Source organism: Filobasidium floriforme (assembly GCF_021052385.1).
Source record: "Filobasidium floriforme strain CBS 6241 chromosome Unknown HD553scaffold_18, whole genome shotgun sequence".
Classification (NCBI taxonomy): Eukaryota; Fungi; Basidiomycota; class Tremellomycetes; order Filobasidiales; family Filobasidiaceae; genus Filobasidium; species Filobasidium floriforme.
The window spans coordinates 327,640-345,232 of NW_025763639.1; the positions used below are offsets into that span (position 1 = coordinate 327,640).

The window sequence follows — 17,593 nt, forward strand, 5'->3', positions numbered from 1 at the left end:
CAGTGCAGAGAGCCAAGATCTCTTGTGGCATATACCGGAAGCCCTGACTTTTCCTGGATTCAAATTCGAGCGCAAGTCCTATAAACGCCGCCTTAAGCAGGCGGTTTCACGGGCCGTTGCAAGGTTATTCAGAACGTATGGCAGGAGGTCATTGTTATAGCGGTCACGTGACGCGTCGGACGCGCCGTACGCGACTCCCGTATGCGACTCCCGCCGGGGGTACTTTTCGGTATTGTTATGTTGATGTAGAACTAGTACCCTTGTAATAGCTCTACATCCGTTATTACATTTAGATGTCTACCCATACCTTGCCTCATTCCTGCGTCCCGTCAGCCTGTCCAGGGGGATCCCCGTCGGGGGTCGCTCCCGGGCCTTACAGAATAACGGATCACCAAAGGATCCCGAATGGGGGAGTACAGGGAGGTAGCCGGATCCCCTTGCAGTTGGGTGCAAGCGGAATACCCAACGGCCCAGATAGCCACCTGACGTTGGTAGGAGTGTTCTACCCGGAAGGAGTGCCGGTCCAAGCACTCATGTTGTTGGATTCGGGAGCGACCGGGATGTTCATGGATCGGACATTTGCGTCGCTACATGGATTCGACGTGACGGATCTTGAGACGCCGCGGGTAGTGACGGTGATCGATGGTCGGGAGATCCAGGGAGGAAGGATCACCCAGAAGGCTTGTACGTTGGTACGTACGGGAGTGCACCTGGAACTGACCGAGTTCCACCTCACCGATTTGAGTGGATACCCGGTCGTACTAGGCATCCCTTGGCTGCGGAGACACAATCCGCATATCCAATGGGACTCCAACGCGGTGACGTTCGGGGATGTCTGCATCAGCACGGGATGTCTCAAGAGGCCCGAGACGGTGTATGCTCCGGACGAAGTAGAGGTGGAGACACGAGGGATCGACCCGTTCAAGAAGATGAAGGGGTCTATCACGGAGGATTTGGTCGTCGCACAAATGCAGACGACCCGGGAGGACGACGAGCGGGCGAGGCGCCCGGACCTGTGGGATTGGGACGTCAAACCTACAGACTCGTTCCAGGATGACCTGGACCCTCCCGAGTATATGGAGAAGCTGAGGGACATGGTACCGGAGAAGTACCATGAACATCTTGGAGCGTTCTCCAAGACGAAGGCAGATACACTGCCCCCGAAGCGATCGATCGACCACGCGATCGAACTCAAACCCGGTACGTCGCCGACGTATCAGAAGCTCTACAACCACTCCCAGCGGGAGAGTGAGGAGCTAAAGAAGTGGTTGAAGGAGAATCTGGAGAAGGGGTTCATCAGGCCGTCGAAGTCGCCCTGTTCGAGCCCGGTACTGTTTGTACCGAAGAAAGGCGGCGAGATGCGTATGTGCATCGATTACCGTCGCCTTAACGACATTACGGTGAAGGATAGGACGCCCCTACCCCTCATCTCAGAGACGCTAGACAGGTTGAAGGGCGCGAAGGTCTACACAAAGATGGACCTCCGAGGCGCGTACAACCTGCTACGCGTAAAAGAAGAAGACATTTGGAAGACCGCGTTTACTACACGTTTCGGTCTGTTCGAATGTTTGGTCATGCCGTTCGGCCTGACCAACGCCCCCGCTACCTTTCAGCGGTGGATGAACGAGGTCTTCCAAGACCTTTTGGATGTGTGCGTCGTCGTTTACCTTGACGACATACTTATTTACTCCTCCGACCAGGAGACCCATGATGGTCAGGTCAAGGAGGTTATGAAGAGGCTGCAGGCAAATGGCCTGTATGCGAAAGCGGAGAAGTGTGAGTTCGATACGGTGGCTACCGAATTCTTGGGGTACGATATTGCCCCGACGGGGGTCAGTATGAATCCCTCCAAGGTCAAGTCCGTTCTGGACTGGGCCCCCCCAAAGAACATTCGGGGACTGCAGTCCTTTTTAGGATTTGCAAATTACTATCGGAGGTTCATTCAGAACTACTCCAAGAAGATTCAGGGAATGACGGCCCTGACGAAGAAAGGGGTGAAGTACTCCTGGACGGCAGCCGCTGACGCTGCGTTCCGGGAATTAAAGGAGTCCTTCACCCAAGCGCCTATATTGGCGCATTACAACGAGGAGCGCCAAGTGGTGCTCGAGACCGACGCTTCCTCTGGAGCGATCGGCGCGGTGATGTCCCAGGTAGGGGACGATGGGAAGCTCCACCCGGTGGCGTTCATGTCGAAGAGTCTGACGCCCGCCGAGAGGAACTACGATGTGCACGACAGGGAGCTGCTGGCCATCGTTTATTGCAGTCGGATATGGCGACATTATCTCGACAACAAGTATCCCGTTCGGATCCTCACGGATCACAAGAACTTGGAGTACTTCAAGAGGGACAAGGTATTGTCTCAACGGCAGGCACGATGGTCGCAGCTGTTGAACCAGATCTCCTACACCCTGGAGTACAAACCGGGGACGGAGAACGGGAAGGCCGACGCGTTGAGTCGGCGGGAAGAGTTGATGGAGGAGACAGAACCGAAGCGGGCGGAGACTCTGCTCCGGCCTGTCGAAGACACACCCCTTGAAGGGTGTAGTCCGGTTGAGCGACCGCCTTTGCGGTTGAATGGCACCATCCCCGCACTGGGCGATTGGATGGTGAAAGCGCTGATACCGGCGGCGCAGGACGATCCGGTGGCGAAAGAGCTCGTAGCGCAGCTCAAGGCGGGAACCTTGGCGAACGAGCGATACAGCTTGAGCCACACTGGGGTTCTCCTGTACAACGGGTTGGTGTATGTCCCCAACGCAGGGAACATCAAGGTAGAGCTGATGAAGCGTCTACATGACGGGAAGGCCGCCGGCCATTGGGGGCGGGACAAGACCGTGGAGCTGACCAGTAGGGACTTCTACTGGCCTGGGATGGCGAAGTGGATCGGGGAGTACGTCGCTAGCTGCAGCATATGCCAGCGCAATCGGCGGCCCCGGATGAAGCCTGTCGGCGAGCTAGCGCCGCTACCGGTACCGGCGGGACCATACGAATCGATCACTTGGGATCACATCACGGACCTGCCCGAGTCTATGGGGTCCAACTCGATCCTGGTGATCGTCGATCGGTTCAGCAAGCGAGCGCACTTCGTCGCTTGTCGAAAGGATAACGACGCCACATTCTTGGCGCGGTTGTTCCTTGACCGATGGGTGTGTTTGCATGGGTTCCCGAAGCAGATCATTTCGGATCGAGGTACGTTGTTCACCTCGCGATTCTGGAAAGATTTGTGCCGCATGGCAAACGTGGAGAACAGTTACTCCACGGCGTTTCACCCGGAGACGGACGGACAGACCGAGCGAAGTAACTCCACTTTGGAGCAATACTTGCGGTCGTACGTCAACTTCCTCCAGGACGATTGGGCGGAGTTACTCTCCATGGCGGAGTTCGCGTACAACAACGCGAAGCACTCTGCCATCGGGATGTCGCCATTCATGGCGTCCGAGGGAAGGGAACATACCTTCTCCCTGCCAGTGCCCGGCACTAGGGAAGAGGCGGTGGAGTCGGCGGGGGAGTACCGGGACCGACTCGACGGGATCTATAAGTCGGTGAAAGAGGCGCTGGAACAGGCGCAGAAAGACATGGCGAAGTACGCGAATCGGAAGTGTACCGCCGTCCCTGACGAGGGTTACAACGTAGGGGACTTGGTAATGTTATCTACCAAGAACTTGACATCGGTGCGCCCCGGCCAGAAGCTCTCGATGAAGACGCTGGGGCCCTTCCGAATCACGGAGGTCATTGGCCAGAGCAAGATGGCGAGGAGGCTGGAACTCCCCGCGCAGTTACGCCGGGTGCACCCCGTGTTCCACGTGTCGTTGCTTATTCCCTATCGGGCCAACGAGCTGGAAGGAAGAGAGGTGGTTGAGCCACCTACCCCCGAAGTCCTCGACAACGGCGACTTGGGGTATGTTGTGTCCGAGATCGTACACTCGAAGGCGTTACGCTCCGGAAGGTCCGGGAAGAAGACCCAATACCTGGTACGGTTCGAAGGGTACGGGGACGAGTCAAACGAGTGGGTCAGCCCCGCTGAGTTTGACCACGACGACAAAGTCGTTGCGGCGTTCCACAAGCGCTACCCCCATCTACCCCAGCCCGGTCGACAAGAGTACGCCGACGCTTGATGCGTTCGGAGTCCGCATCTAGGAGGGGGATCCTGTTATAGCGGTCACGTGACGCGTCGGACGCGCCGTACGCGACTCCCGTATGCGACTCCCGCCGGGGGTACTTTTCGGTATTGTTATGTTGATGTAGAACTAGTACCCTTGTAATAGCTCTACATCCGTTATTACATTTAGATGTCTACCCATACCTTGCCTCATTCCTGCGTCCCGTCAGCCTGTCCAGGGGGATCCCCGTCGGGGGTCGCTCCCGGGCCTTACAGTCATCGACGAAGTCGCAGAAGAAGCAGTACAACTGGCACTACGGATTCACGCCGCCAGCCGAAGACGATACCATCCGGCATACCATGAGGGACAGACCCAATGCCGGCCTCGGCGATGCGGACGAAATGGTACTGCACCTGGGAATCTGGCCGGATCAGGCCTTTAGAACCTTTGGCTTGACGAAAGGTTAGTACTGCCGGTCGACTTGTAGTTTGTCAAACGAGCATTCATTCATCACCCCCTTCACTCTATCAGATACATGTCAGACCACATCGAAAGGCAAGCGGACCATCAGCCAGTTCTACACCGACATGACGGAACCACTTCATGTGATCGGCTCGCTGTTTCGGGCGTGCTGCCCTGATGCGTTCCAGGAGTACGAAGACATCTACATGCGTGCGATAGACAGAGGCGGCACCGGCGACATTTCGGTGTCGGATCAACAAGTCTTCTGCACCATGGCCATCCTCCGTAACTGTCAGGTCGATCCACACAAGGACGCGGGTGACATCAAGAACGGTTGGGTCGCTATGCTCTGCACCGGCGAATTCGAGGGAGGTCTGCTCGTTCTCCCTGAATTAGGTATCAAGCTTAATTACCGTCCTGGTGACGTGGTGTTCATGAGATCAAGCCTTGTCGAGCACTTTATCTCGGATTACTGTGGTCAGCGAACGTCAATGGTGTTCTTTACTAAGGGGACAGCCAAAAACTGGTTGCAAGCTGAGCCGGAGCAGGAGGTACAGCCGTGGCTGCGCCTTCGTATGGAGAGGAAGCTATACGAATTGAGATGGCCGAGAAGCGAGCCCAGAAGCCCGTCAAGACCGAGCAGTTCAAGCCGCACAACAAGAGGGCCAAGCCGTAGCAGGGTAATCCAGCGGCGATGGCATGGAATGTATCGGATGGATAGACCATGGCGATCGATATTGAATTACATTCGACCCCGGCGTTGTCCAATCGAGACTCTTGAGGTCGGACCAGGCCTCGACGTGACCGCGATCACCCTTTGCCAGCAGTCCTTGCAGTCGATTTCAGATGCTCAGCATTCGGGCTCTCTCAAGATGACGGCAACAGTCAGTTTGGATGAGGGAAGCAAGGGCCTAACACGGTTCGGAGCTCATTGGAAACCTGCTATAAGCCGTCCAAGCGTTTGTCAAGGTCCAGGCAAAAAAGGGAGACGTCAGCGGGACGAAGGAGACAGCAGGGAGTCGTAGGAGCCGATGCAGCCGTACATCTTTGACGATAATTCATGGAGGGCGATCTAGCCCTACTCATGCCCGAGGATGTTGTATGACGTCCACATGTCCAGATGGAAATCGCATCACATCATTCGGCATAACGATCCTTGCAACACAAGTCGATCTCGCGTATTGGACGTCCTGCTGCTTACCTTTGCGCTGCCGGATCTCTCCCCGATCGAAAGCCGTCCACTTCTGATCGTCGTGTGAATTTGGTCCAGGCGACGGCGACGATGCAGCGAGAACAGGACTGCGGGAGGTGTGACTGGGGGGGACTAGCAGAGGTTAAGTACGCCTATTGAAGTGAGGAGGTTTGAGGGGATCCGGCGACCTGTAACCGAGGGAAGAGGTAAGACATGTCAGCTACTAGCGACAGGGCCACGCTCGCCGAATCGACTCATTGTCTAAAGTCGCCTAGGGATCACAAGCTCGAGCCTCTCACAGAATTGTGTAGTCAATCCTACACAACCTTACTCTCTTCTTTGTACCCCTGCATGTAGACGATCCTACACAATCCGCTTGCACTAGCAGATGCTACCATCCTGGCTCTCCCAATCCCGTTGCAGTTATTCCATGCAAGGGAGGTGATACTGATATCCGGGGGCCATGAGGGACTTGCCTTCTTTCGATCCCCTTTTCACGGTAACCATGAGTCAGGGTAACCATGGGTTTTCGCATCAAGGCGTTTTCGCATCAAGGCAGAAGTCTAATCAAAGAAGCAGGTTCAGCTCAGCGCGCTGAAAATCCCCACGCGTGTCGCTTTCGTCATTGCTTTCCCTTCCGGGACTGATATACTTTGTATAAGTTCATTAATCTGTACTCCAAACTATGACATGATCGTGATCGCTAGATACATTTGGTAGCGTGCTCCAGAGAGAATGTGCCGACCACGGAGGAGCGGTTGACCGTTTGGCCTGTTGAATGAATGTTTGTCGTTCGTGTAGGAAATGTTTGTCGTTCGTGTAGGAAATGCTTGCCGTTCGTAAAGGAAATGTTTGTCGTTCGTGTAGGGAAATGCTTGCCGTTCGTAAAGGAAATGCTTGTGTGTGTCTATCACTATGCGCAATTCGAGTTTTAGCCTGCAGACGCCTTTGTTGTGCGAGACCTGGCGACTAAAAACGTACAGCTCGATCATTGTCAATCGGCCGCGTAAACCATTCCGAGCGCTTGGAAATTTTGAGGAGTCGGATCTTTGATGTACCTGATCGTCCCATTCGACCCGTTCAGCGTCAAGATGTCAGTGAGCAAAGTCAGTAGGCAAACCGCCCACGGGGAACTCACTGCTCTAGCATAAGTTTCCTGAGCGTAGATCGGCATTGGTGCGCCAAATCGTCCTTGCTCTTTGCGACAATCCGAGCTTCAATCGCTTTGATTTTGACATCAGCCCATCCAATATGCTTCAGCGCCTCCTTCTCCGTCCTGCATCTCGTTGACAAGGTCGTCAGCGGGAGAGCAAGCGGTCGTTATACTTGCTGGCGACCTGGCAGCGGTACATCTCAGTTCCCCGAAAACTCACAAAGATTCTGCCAATTTCGCTTCGGCCTCCAGTTTCCTGATCTCCAAAACCGCCGTCGAGTTGTGCTTGTCCATAGCCTTCGCTTGCTTGCGCAAGACCTCGTTCCTTTCCTCTAAGTTGTGGAGTTGGGCAGCGGCATAGACCCTGCGATTGGGTTAAGTTAGTCTATCCTTTCCGGGAGCCGTCGAAACCTCACCTTTGAATCTGTTCCTCTTCCCACTGCAAAGCCAACTCGGACTTCTGGGCACCGGTAGTCATAAGCTGTAGATCCGCAATTCTCGCCGACGCCAACTCCTCAGACGAGAGGGCGAGAGGTTTCTTCCTACCACCGCGCTTGGTCGTTCCTTCGCCTGTATTACCTGCTCCTTTTTCGCCTGTATTACCTGCTCCTTGGGCTGTATTACTTGGTCCCGCTCCCGCTCCTTCATTAATCGCTCCTCCTTGTTCCCCATCTTGGTGGTCAACGCTGATCACCTCATCATCGCCAGCTGCCTTTCGCTTTTTCTGCACCGGTTTGTCGGCCACCCCCCTCTTGGCTCTGGTTGCAGTGGCGCCGGTGCTCGCAGCAGACCGCGGGATGGTCTTTTGCACCTGATCGATCAGAGGCTGAAGGTCGGTAAGGGTCTCGTCGCCGTCGCTCTCCATTATTGATGATGAGTGAGGTCGTAGGTGTCGGTTTCGCTCTTAAGGTGTAGGATATTGTCGATGGAGTATAGCGATGATAATGATGATGGTGATGGCGATGATGGTAATGGGTGATGATGGTAATGGGTGATGATGGTAATGGGTGATGATGGTAATGGGTGATGATGGTAATGGGTGATGATGGTAATGGGTGATGCAAGCTGTTGCTGAGGTTAGTGAGCAGCCAAAGGCATACCGACACTTGATGGCCCAAAGTTAGCTGATCGCGGGATCACGATAAGATCGGCGGATGCTCTTTACTTCTGCATCCGAAGAGGCGGATGTAATCCTTGCGACCGGCCCCAAGCTGCGAACCTCGTTGCGAAGCCATCGGTGCACTAGCGGACTCGTGGCTCGTTGCATCCATGTTGTATGCGTGGTCTGATGGTAATGGTAGAATGTGGAACAGTGTATGAGGTTGCAACAACAGTGCTTGTACTTTGTATTATCGATTGGTTCATCCAGCTCTTACGATGCGCATGCCGGTGTCGTTTCCCCTATCCTCCCGCGCGCAGGACACTGGTGTGCTGGTGCTCTACATATATACCGGTCTAGCGAAAAAGCATCAGAGTGTCACCAACACGGACATGACAACTGGACATATGTCCATCTACAACCACGTTGGCACAAAGAACATCCAATTCCAGGTCGGGTGGCATAGTGAGATCTTGATAGACAGGAGACGACTCCCATCACCATCCTCTCCGCGAGGATCTTGACATACTACATCCGTACCGCCTTCTCTGGTTTTCTCTGCAACCTTCCTCTCTGCTTTTCTCTGCGTCTCTGGCCGTTCACCTAATCATCTTGAGCCCAGATGCTCGCATCTCCCCAAGCATGGTCCTCCTCCCAAGCGCCTTCGTCATCATGTGGCCATTCGAGATGATTGTCGCTTCGGTCACCGGTCCCAGGCAGGCGCCCAGCCGCGGTAAGCATGCTTGGACGCTTCCAGGAGTGATCACCGGCCACTTCGCCTTGAAGCAGAATGTGCTCGCCGGCGGGGTCATCCTTTGCCCTGGCCATGACATCCGCTGTGATGCGGCCGATTGTATCACCCCGAGGTGCCCAACCTGCAGGATAGATATCTCAAAAGATAAGCTTGCGTGATTGACAAACAGCCCTGGAAATTTGTGGTCTTACCTGCACTCGGCTTGACTCGTCGATCCGATGTCCATCCAGCCTCCTTCCTTTCACTCCATGTAGGATAATGCTTCAAAACCTTTTCTCTGAGAAAGAGCTGGTGCTTCTTTGGGATGGCGTCAAAATGTTTGTTGACGAGGTGGGGGTATAGTATTGTGATTCGCTTATACTCTCTGACATGGTAGGACTTTTTGTCCGGGGTGCCGTTCACTATGCAGTATGGGCAGGCTTTAGGATCTTGATTGTCGTTTTCCTTGAGAGCCGTCATCTATAAACGCAGAAACAATGTCATGAGCCGATTTGAGGAGGGGAAACTCGTCGGCGTAATGACTCACCCAGCCAGGGACAGGGGAGATATCAAGGAAGCGTTCCATGCGTAAAGCGGGAGTGTGGTAGTCACGGTCGACTTGATGCCTGTACAATGATACGGGAGGGGTGCTTTGTCAATTTGGTTCTCCTCGACTCATATGCAGACGGCGACGCCATGACTCACCTGTACATCTCTTTTGAAGTATAGGTATTTTCTTTCTCGGTCTCAGGGACGGTTTCATCAGCTTGGCAAAGATGGCATTTCTTTTTGGCGATGAGATCATCCTCGAGAGCCACCAGCGTTCGTAGCAATCGGACTTTAGCCTGCAAGAATAAAACAGGTTTGGTTCGAGAGTATTAGCTACAAACTCCTGCGACAAATCCCATTGAAACTCACCCCGCAGATCGCTTGAAACTTTTCGAGATCCGGGGGCAGCGACGCATTGATGGCGATAGCGATTTGGTCTCGCCTCCCGTCAATGTAGGCGGATGGCGCTTGCGGGTCAGTACTAGCGGTGGTGCTCCCCTGCGCAATGACATGACCTTCGTCTACATCCATAGCATCATTCTCCTCCTCCATCCTAGCCACCTCATCTTCTTCGTTGCCTATCTCCTCTTCAACGTCCTCCATATCCTCATCGTCTTCATCGTCATCGCCCATGGGCTCTTCGCCTGCCGCAGGTTCGGGAAGGTCAAGATCAATCGATGTTGGCACATGGTGTGCTTCGCGAGCTGTCCGGGCGGCGGTCAGATCCTTTCCGAGTGCCTCATCAGCCCTGCGAAGTCTCGCATCAAGGATCTCGACCATTTTTGAGCCTTGAGCAAATTTGGCCGCTCTCTTTTCCACGAAAGCGTGACTAAGCTCTAACGCGATTGTTACATCTTCTCCTAATCCCTGTGAGTTTGCTCGCTGAACCACCAAGCTTCGAGCCTTGAGCTTGCTGCTGAGAACCGCAAACTCATAGGCAGGGTCGATCGAGGAACAGTTCTGGTATGATGGGAGGAGCTTCCACATCGACGAGCCGGTAGTCAAACAGATCTGCATGAGGTATTTGCCGAGATTGATGCACTCGGTATCGACTGCGATGGCGTCCCGCAGCTTGAAATTGTGAGCCGCGGCTCGTCCTGGGGCCTGTTGGTAAGGGTGCCGATCTAGTTCCACATCAAGAGCTTTTTCACCCATCATCGCTCCGGCAAAGTCGATGGCGTTTTGCGCCTGATCGTAAACGTCTTCCAGCGCCGCAGAGTTCTTTTTGTGGCCCAATGCCTTTCGAGTCCGATCATATCCCATGAAATATGCGGCGGCTTTGGTGGCACTCCACGCACGCATGCCATATGACGAGACGATCTGGGTTTTGTCCGGGATCAAACCGGTCTGCAAAAGCATAGGATACGAGATGATCAACCTGTCAGCTATTATATCGTGGTAGACTTCAATAATCTGGATTGATACTCACGCTGTAGCAGGCCGCTTTAAGAGCCTTCTGAGAATCGTCGTAGGTCAAGGGTCTGTCGACCTGAAGAGCCGATCGGGAGAAGCGGGCACGAAACACGGGCTGGCTCAAAGCCTCCGGCTTGAAAACGACAGCGACCTTATCTGACATCAGAAAAGTGTCGATGTCGTCTTCAATGATGCCGGACCGAAATGCATGTGCCAGGAACATCACCCCGGCGTCGAACGGCAGATTATATTCGTTCTGTACCGATCTGACGTTGTATCGCAGGATCAGGCAGGACAGCGTTTGGTAGCCTTTGAGGTGTCGAAGAGTGATGCGTACGTCCCATCCGAGAAGCTTGGGGTAGCACTTCTCGGGGTTGATGGCGGAGGGTTCGTCCAGAGGAGCAAAACGCCGGGAAATTTCGACGTCACGCCAGGTGAGGTAGGTGTTCGGGTAAGCCTGTTCATGAGAGTCGAAGCGTACAGTCAGATTTTAACTTTGACGTGGATCGTCGCTGCTTGGCTTGGCCACTTACCTTTGTAGATAGCAAGGCGCCTGGTCGGCTCATGGTATAGTGGTAAGTCAGGTAGAGGACTAGCTGTTGACAGATGATGTCGTATGAGACCGACTCAGACTCAGCCGTGTCGATATCCTCGGTCATCGAGAGGAGATTCTCATTCAACATGCGGATCTCGTGGGTACCAAGGAGTAGACGTGATTTGACTTGGGTTTTAAGCTTGTATTCCTCCACGCAGTGGGACAACATGCTGAACGTCTTCTTCTTCAACAACAGGGCGACCTCGTTGCGTGTCAAGTCCGGCGATACCGACCACTTCCCAAGGAACACTACGTCCCATCGGAGCGTTGCGAGTGTGGCAGCCGACATATAGACGTGTTCACCTTCGATGATCCGGTACTTCTGAGCACGGCACTCGAGGAACTCAGTGAAACGGTCTAGATAACCTTTCCGGTCCAGGATACGACCCACGTCCTGAGGGCGAGCGGCTGCAACGAACTCGCAGAGGTGGTGGCATGTTCGAAGAAGACGAACTCGTCTCGCAGGGGAACATGGCCAGGTGCGTAGGTTATTCTTGAGATTGGTAGACCAATCTTTCAAGGAACCAAACTTCTCGATGAGGTTGTCGGTGATTTGATCATACGTGATGGTTTTGACCTTTTTCTCCTGTACAAGCCCGAATTTCGAAGAAAGCAGCTCCCGTGTTTTGCCAGCTCTCTTCTCTTGACGTCTGATGCGAGCGTCTTCATCGTTATCCTCGTCCTCATCGCTGTCCTCCTCGTCGCTATCGTTGCTGGAGGACGAGGAGGTGTCGTCCAGATCCGCGGTCACACCTGCATCCTTTGGCGGTGGTGTGGCAATAATGATCGGGTCATCAGGCGAAGCGGTGACGCAGGACAAGGGCACGATGTGCCTATCTGACATGATTACCTGATGCAACTGGTGGCGTGTATATGATCGCTAATGTGGAGATTGCCTATCGAAAGGATGGTATTCCTGAGCGTCCAGATAGATGCTGTCGTTTGTGCGTAGGTTCAGGTCGTGTTTGTGATGGTGATCATACGGAGAAAGGGTAAGATATTGGACGTATTGAGGAAGGTGAGGGAAGGGAAGCGCCGTCCTCTGGTCTTGGGACGAGTGTGGGTTGCGTGTTCCTCCCTTGTTTGTGGGGGGGCACTTTAGCTGCCAAACAGTATTAGACGTGAAGGCAGTGGTTTGTAATTTGTGATTTGTACTCGCTGTCTCAATCCAAAGTATACAAACGATAATAATAAATAATTGATGATGTCATAGCCAAACGAAATGTATTCGTGAAGGCTCACCTTTTTTTTTTGTCGACCATATCAAGATGGAAGGCGGTTATTCTACCATTGAACCATTGTAGCTCGGTGAAAGAAAAATCGCTCTAAAACTTATAACAAGAGATGTAAAGAATGAAATCCCTAAACGAGCAGCAATGACTCCATGGCTTGCAAGGTCGTTTCAGCTTGTATCTGAATCTTCTCGGTCTGCCTGTGGGCCTTCCCTTCACCTCCGGCTTCTTCGGTGCTTATGTTGCGATTGACGGGAAAGGTACATCGGCACAGGTTGTTGTGTAAGACATTGATGAGTGTGGCTGAAACAGGTCAGGGCCTCCGCATGAACACAGACGACTCATTGCGGTCGCACTCGAAGCAGATCCGAAGATCAGGCTTGATCATCATCGCATTTACGTCCAGCCGAAATTCGACATTGTTGCGCCAAGTCCATGAGTACAGGCAATGATATCATTCCACTCTCGGCGTGTCAGACCGTTCGCATGCAATTTCAAGCAGATGAAGCGTTGACCTTCGATAAGCATATGGAATCCGTCACACGGGCGCACAGAGATATCTCGTAGCTCCCGTGAATATTATTCTTCGTAGCTCCCAAGAATATTATTCAGTCCGCTGAAGACGCTCGACGATCGTATTCTTTTTTTACATCGGGGTCATTGTCATTGCTGGGCGTCTCTACAAGATTAAGGATGATGGTACAAAGACTTGATCCAGCGTTCGTTTAAATTCTTGCGCTTCTCCAGCTGGCTTTCCGAGCATTTGACGTTCTTAAAAGGTCTCGTCGTCGTCGACTACGGGACAATCTTGGGTGCGGTGCGATGAAGTCTATACAGAGGGCATGGTGAGGGGAGGAAGTCTTGAAATGCAATACCACCGACTCACAACGCAATTGTCACAGAAGACCTGCTCACGAGCCAGGTTGGATTTGCCCAGTTGCAAGACGTTGGTGGACTTGGAGAACAGCGGCGAGTCTCCGTTCTGGGAGGGACCGGGCGAACTTTCACCATCGGTCATGGACGTGTCGCCCCGGAATTTCTGGCAGTCTTCGATGTCATGAGGACCGTCGCACAGGGCGCATACGGCGGCGTTGGCCCGGCGACCCGAAGCAGCAGTAGCGGCCTTGTCATTCTTGATCTGTCGTTCAAGTGCGGCCACTTGCGCTTCGAGATCTTCTTCGCGCCACATCTTGGTCTCGACCAGGGTCTCCAGCTCTTCGATCTCGCGGGTGAGCTAGATCAACAAATTGAGCTTCAGCTTTCACGGTCGACTGGAGAGGCCAATGCCACGGAATACTCACGTCGGCAACCACCTTGGCTTTGCCAGCTTGCAAAGTGTGGCGTTCTTCTTCCAATTTGCTGATCTGCCTCTTGAGCTGAGCAATATCCTGGTCCGACCGCAACTTATCAGCGATTCGACTCTGGTTGGCGATCATGACGCTGGCATACCTGGGCAGCACCCTCTCCTGCATCATCGCCCGCCACACTGCTTCCTTTCTCGCTAGCTTTCTCCATAGGATCCAACCTGCTCTCGATGGCGGCTTGCAAGGCCTCGAGTTCCTGTGATAAGCTCATCCGGCATCAGTATGGGCATCATCGCTACAGATCACCATCGACATACCGCTTGGATCTGCTTGTTGGCAATGGCCAGATCTTTGTTGTCATCATCGGATGTCTTGATCTGCGCACTGAGATCTTGGATCGTCTGGTATAGTTCACCATTCTCATTCTGCAGGTCATCGATCATCTGTCGCAGCCCGATCACTTGCTTCTCGAGATCACTTGCTCCAGCAGAGAGTCTCGGCTTTCGGGCGGAGTCCGAATCGGCGGAACCAGCACGTTGACCGTTGACTGCAGCGGAAGGCAAGGCTAGCTGATGCTTGGTCTGCAGATCTTGGTAAGCGGTCTCGAGATCCTGGTGCTTGGCTTCAAGCTGGCTGTGCTTTTGTTGTAGCTTTTGGACGTACATCTCTGTCAGTGCGCCAGTACTACTCTTTGCGACTAAGCGACTCACCTCTGCCATACGCGCTTCGTTACTCGAGCTAGCCTCGGACTCTTTCACCCTAGCCTTGAGTTGAATCATCTCCTCCTTCAAGGCATCGCGCTCTTTCTGTGCTGAGTTGAGCAAGCCCTGCGCCATTCGCATATTCTCGAGTTCCTGTAGATGACCTTATCAATACTGGCTAGGCTGCGCGGACACGACAATATAGGCTCACCGCTAGGTCGAGACGGTTGTTCTCAATCTCCGCTTGAGCTCCTGCCAGAGTCTTGGCATGGTCTTTGAGCGCATGTTCAAGATCCGCTACACGGTCTTTACTCTTTGTCAACTGTTCTCGAAGTGCGGCCATGTCGCTGCGCAATTGCGAAACATCGTCTTTGTGCTTTCGTTCGTTGGCGAGGTACTTCTCGTTGTTCTTGAGCGCGATCTCAGTTTCCTTCTCAATTTGGACCTGCTGTTCTTCGATCTGGTCCTCAAGACTAGCAATCTTCTTCTGCTGATGCTCGACCTGAGCCTTGAGGTTCTCGTTCTCAATCTCGGCAGCGGTCTCTGCCTCGCGAGCGACTTCCGAGGGGGATGGTGCAGGTGCGTTTTGCTTGCGCAAAGCATCGGCGACTTTGTCTTCCAAGTCTCGAATCAGGGTATCTTGCTGGAACTGCTTGTGTTGCGCGTCTCCGAGCTTCTTTTCGTATACCATTTGGAGTTGCTGTCAAGACATCCGCGGTCAGCTTAAATGTTGAGCGATTTTTACTCGGCGCATGACTCACCTGAGCCGTCTCGATCATCTCTTGCTTCATCAAAAGCTCATTATCCAAGCGCTTCTGGATCTCTTCTGCATGCGCCTCCGCTTCCTTCACTTCTTGACGTTTCGTCTTCATCCCCAACTCGTATTCCTCTTCCGACCTCTCCTTCTGCACCTGCAACTCCTTCTTGGAACGCTCGGCAGAGGTCTCGGCTGTAGCGAGCTTACTCTTAAGCCTTTCTAGATCTTCAAGAGATGCGTCGAGTCGTCTTTGGGTGTCGCTGACTTGGGATTCCAATTCTTCGGCCTTGATCGCGGCGGCAGAAGCTTCCCGCGACGTGAACTCCTGTGCCACCGTCAGATCGTTGATCCGCTGTTCCTGTTCCTTCTTGATCTTGATCCAATCACCCCCCTTCGGCTCAGCCTGAGCAGCGGCGACTTCTTTCTGCAATTCGTCAATCTTGTTCAAGAGTTCGACGTTAATCATCTGCTGCTGCTCGGCACGTTGATTGGCCTCAGCCACCTCGGTCGACGTGTTCGAGCGGCTCAGTGCACCGTACTTGCTTGGAGATGGCGGAGGTGGCATCGAATCGTGTACCACCGACTGCCTCCCAGACACCGACATTCTACCACTTTTGAGCGCTGGTTTAGGGGTAGAAGAGGCACCTCCAATGCTCTGCCGGCTCTTCATCCGCGCCGCCGACATGCTGACAGCGCGACTTGGAGTCGAAGGTGCAGATAATCCCGGTCCACCGATCGACTGTCGAAGTGGTCGTGGGGTGGCTCCATTCACGGAATCCGCTGTAGCATCCATTGCCTTTTGGGCTGCCAGCCGATTCCCCGTCAACTGGTTTGCTCTCATCCCCGCCAACCGGCTCGCCCTCGACCCCTCTGTCAACCTGCCTTGTAGGGTCGCTTGACTGTCCACAACTCCCGCTTTGAGACTTCTCGGAGTCATCGCATTGTCTCCGGCGGGGCGTGACAATTGGTTGACCCGGGTAGACTTGACCAGAGCCGGAGGCGGCATACCATTATGATGATGATCCGATTCCGGCTCAGAATCCTCTTGAATGAAGGGTGTTTCTCGACCAGAAGCGCCGGATGCGATGGATAGCGCGGGTGTAGCTCTTCCAGAAGGTGTAGCCCTTCCGGATGGCAGGGCTGGAGTCGCTCGTCCCGCAGTACTGTTCGACCTGACAGACGAGGCGACGGACGGTGCTCGGACCTGTACCCGTGACAGCTTTTCTACCGACGAGAATACTCCGCAATTTGGTGGACACGAGAAATACTGCTGACTAAGGTCCGAAAAAAGGTCAAATTCAGCACGACGTTTATGCATGATGCTCGATCTATATCTCTGTGACTCCGACTCACCCGGCAACCGATCCATCGTTCTTGCCCTTGCCGGCAAACCCTGCGTCCAGCTCGATCCCGGCAAACGTCCCGACCTTGCCTTCAATCGGTCCGATATACCTGACTCTTCCTTCAAAATTTCCCAAAGACGCTATACAGACGTGATCGCCAACCGATGCTCGAAACTCTTCACGTTTGGGTGGAGGCATAGCACGTCTCCTGGATTCGGTTGTCGGGGTGGTCGGCCGGCTCGTGGACGCTGTACGTGCCATAGGGGCAGTTTGGGCGCTGAGTGAAGATCGGGGTTTGGCTGTAGGGGTTCGAAATGAAGAGCTTGCTGCTCGAGACGGTGTAGCATTGTTCGCGGAAGACAGTACAGATTGCCTCAGGTATGCCGATGGGGCTCGACGACTAGCCGGAACAGGTGTCCTCGGGCTTGCTGTATCCGGACTGCCCATGCCAAGACTGACATTTCCATACTTGCTGATGAATCCCTCTGCTCCGGCCGGTGTCTTTGTAGGTCCAACAGGTAATGAGCTTGTACTCTGAGCTAGATCTGCAGTCTGGCTCTGATCCAAGCGCGATGGCGGTCGAACGGAATGCGACAAGCTCGATGGTGGCCTCGATCGCATCACATCCTGAAAAGCAGCTCCGGCTTCAGGATCATCTAGCACTCTTCTTCCCTTTGCAGTCGGTGTCCCTGCATTGGCTCCGCCACCACCGAAAGATAGCCGTTTGGGTGTCGGTATGGCAGACATGCGTCAAGGTATTTCTAGGTCGATAGGGTGCGAGATCGATGCGCGATGAGGCTTGAACCCCGTATTGTGCTGTTCTCCACACGAGCTGAAGTCGGCTCGGTATGCTTGATGTCGGTATCTGCTGGAGTTGAACTGTAGTGTGCTGTGTAAGGGTACGATAACATCAGTGCACCATGATGTATGATGGATCATCATTCCAGGTCCCAACTTGTGTGT

General features: G+C 53.7%; 3 protein-coding genes across 3 annotated transcripts; all 3 read right to left on the minus strand.

The window, feature by feature from the left end:
• Nucleotides 1-6,745: 6,745 nt before the first annotated feature.
• On the minus strand, nucleotides 6,746-7,769 carry HD553DRAFT_325482 (uncharacterized protein; the record flags this gene model as incomplete). Its single annotated transcript, XM_046181618.1, has 4 exons — nucleotides 6,746-6,809; nucleotides 6,890-7,027; nucleotides 7,125-7,268; nucleotides 7,321-7,769. 4 exons carry the CDS (start codon nucleotides 7,767-7,769, stop codon nucleotides 6,746-6,748), a joined length of 795 nt encoding a protein of 264 aa, XP_046034711.1.
• Nucleotides 7,770-8,606: 837 nt separating this feature from the next.
• On the minus strand, nucleotides 8,607-12,137 carry HD553DRAFT_325483 (uncharacterized protein; the record flags this gene model as incomplete). The annotated part of the gene is made up of 7 exons (XM_046181619.1): nucleotides 8,607-8,878; nucleotides 8,949-9,216; nucleotides 9,284-9,362; nucleotides 9,442-9,581; nucleotides 9,655-10,632; nucleotides 10,715-11,155; nucleotides 11,232-12,137. The coding sequence occupies 7 exons, from the start codon at nucleotides 12,135-12,137 to the stop codon at nucleotides 8,607-8,609; spliced, it is 3,084 nt and encodes a 1,027-aa protein (XP_046034712.1).
• Nucleotides 12,138-13,084: 947 nt separating this feature from the next.
• On the minus strand, nucleotides 13,085-17,534 carry HD553DRAFT_315585 (uncharacterized protein). Its single transcript, XM_046180510.1, has 9 exons — nucleotides 16,641-17,534; nucleotides 15,292-16,561; nucleotides 14,742-15,230; nucleotides 14,540-14,683; nucleotides 14,147-14,479; nucleotides 13,975-14,085; nucleotides 13,827-13,913; nucleotides 13,412-13,759; nucleotides 13,085-13,354 (listed from the first exon to the last, which is right to left on the minus strand). The coding sequence occupies exons 1-9, from the start codon at nucleotides 17,375-17,377 to the stop codon at nucleotides 13,298-13,300; spliced, it is 3,576 nt and encodes a 1,191-aa protein (XP_046034713.1). The 5' UTR covers nucleotides 17,378-17,534; the 3' UTR covers nucleotides 13,085-13,297.
• Between the last annotated feature and the right edge of the window lie 59 nt (nucleotides 17,535-17,593).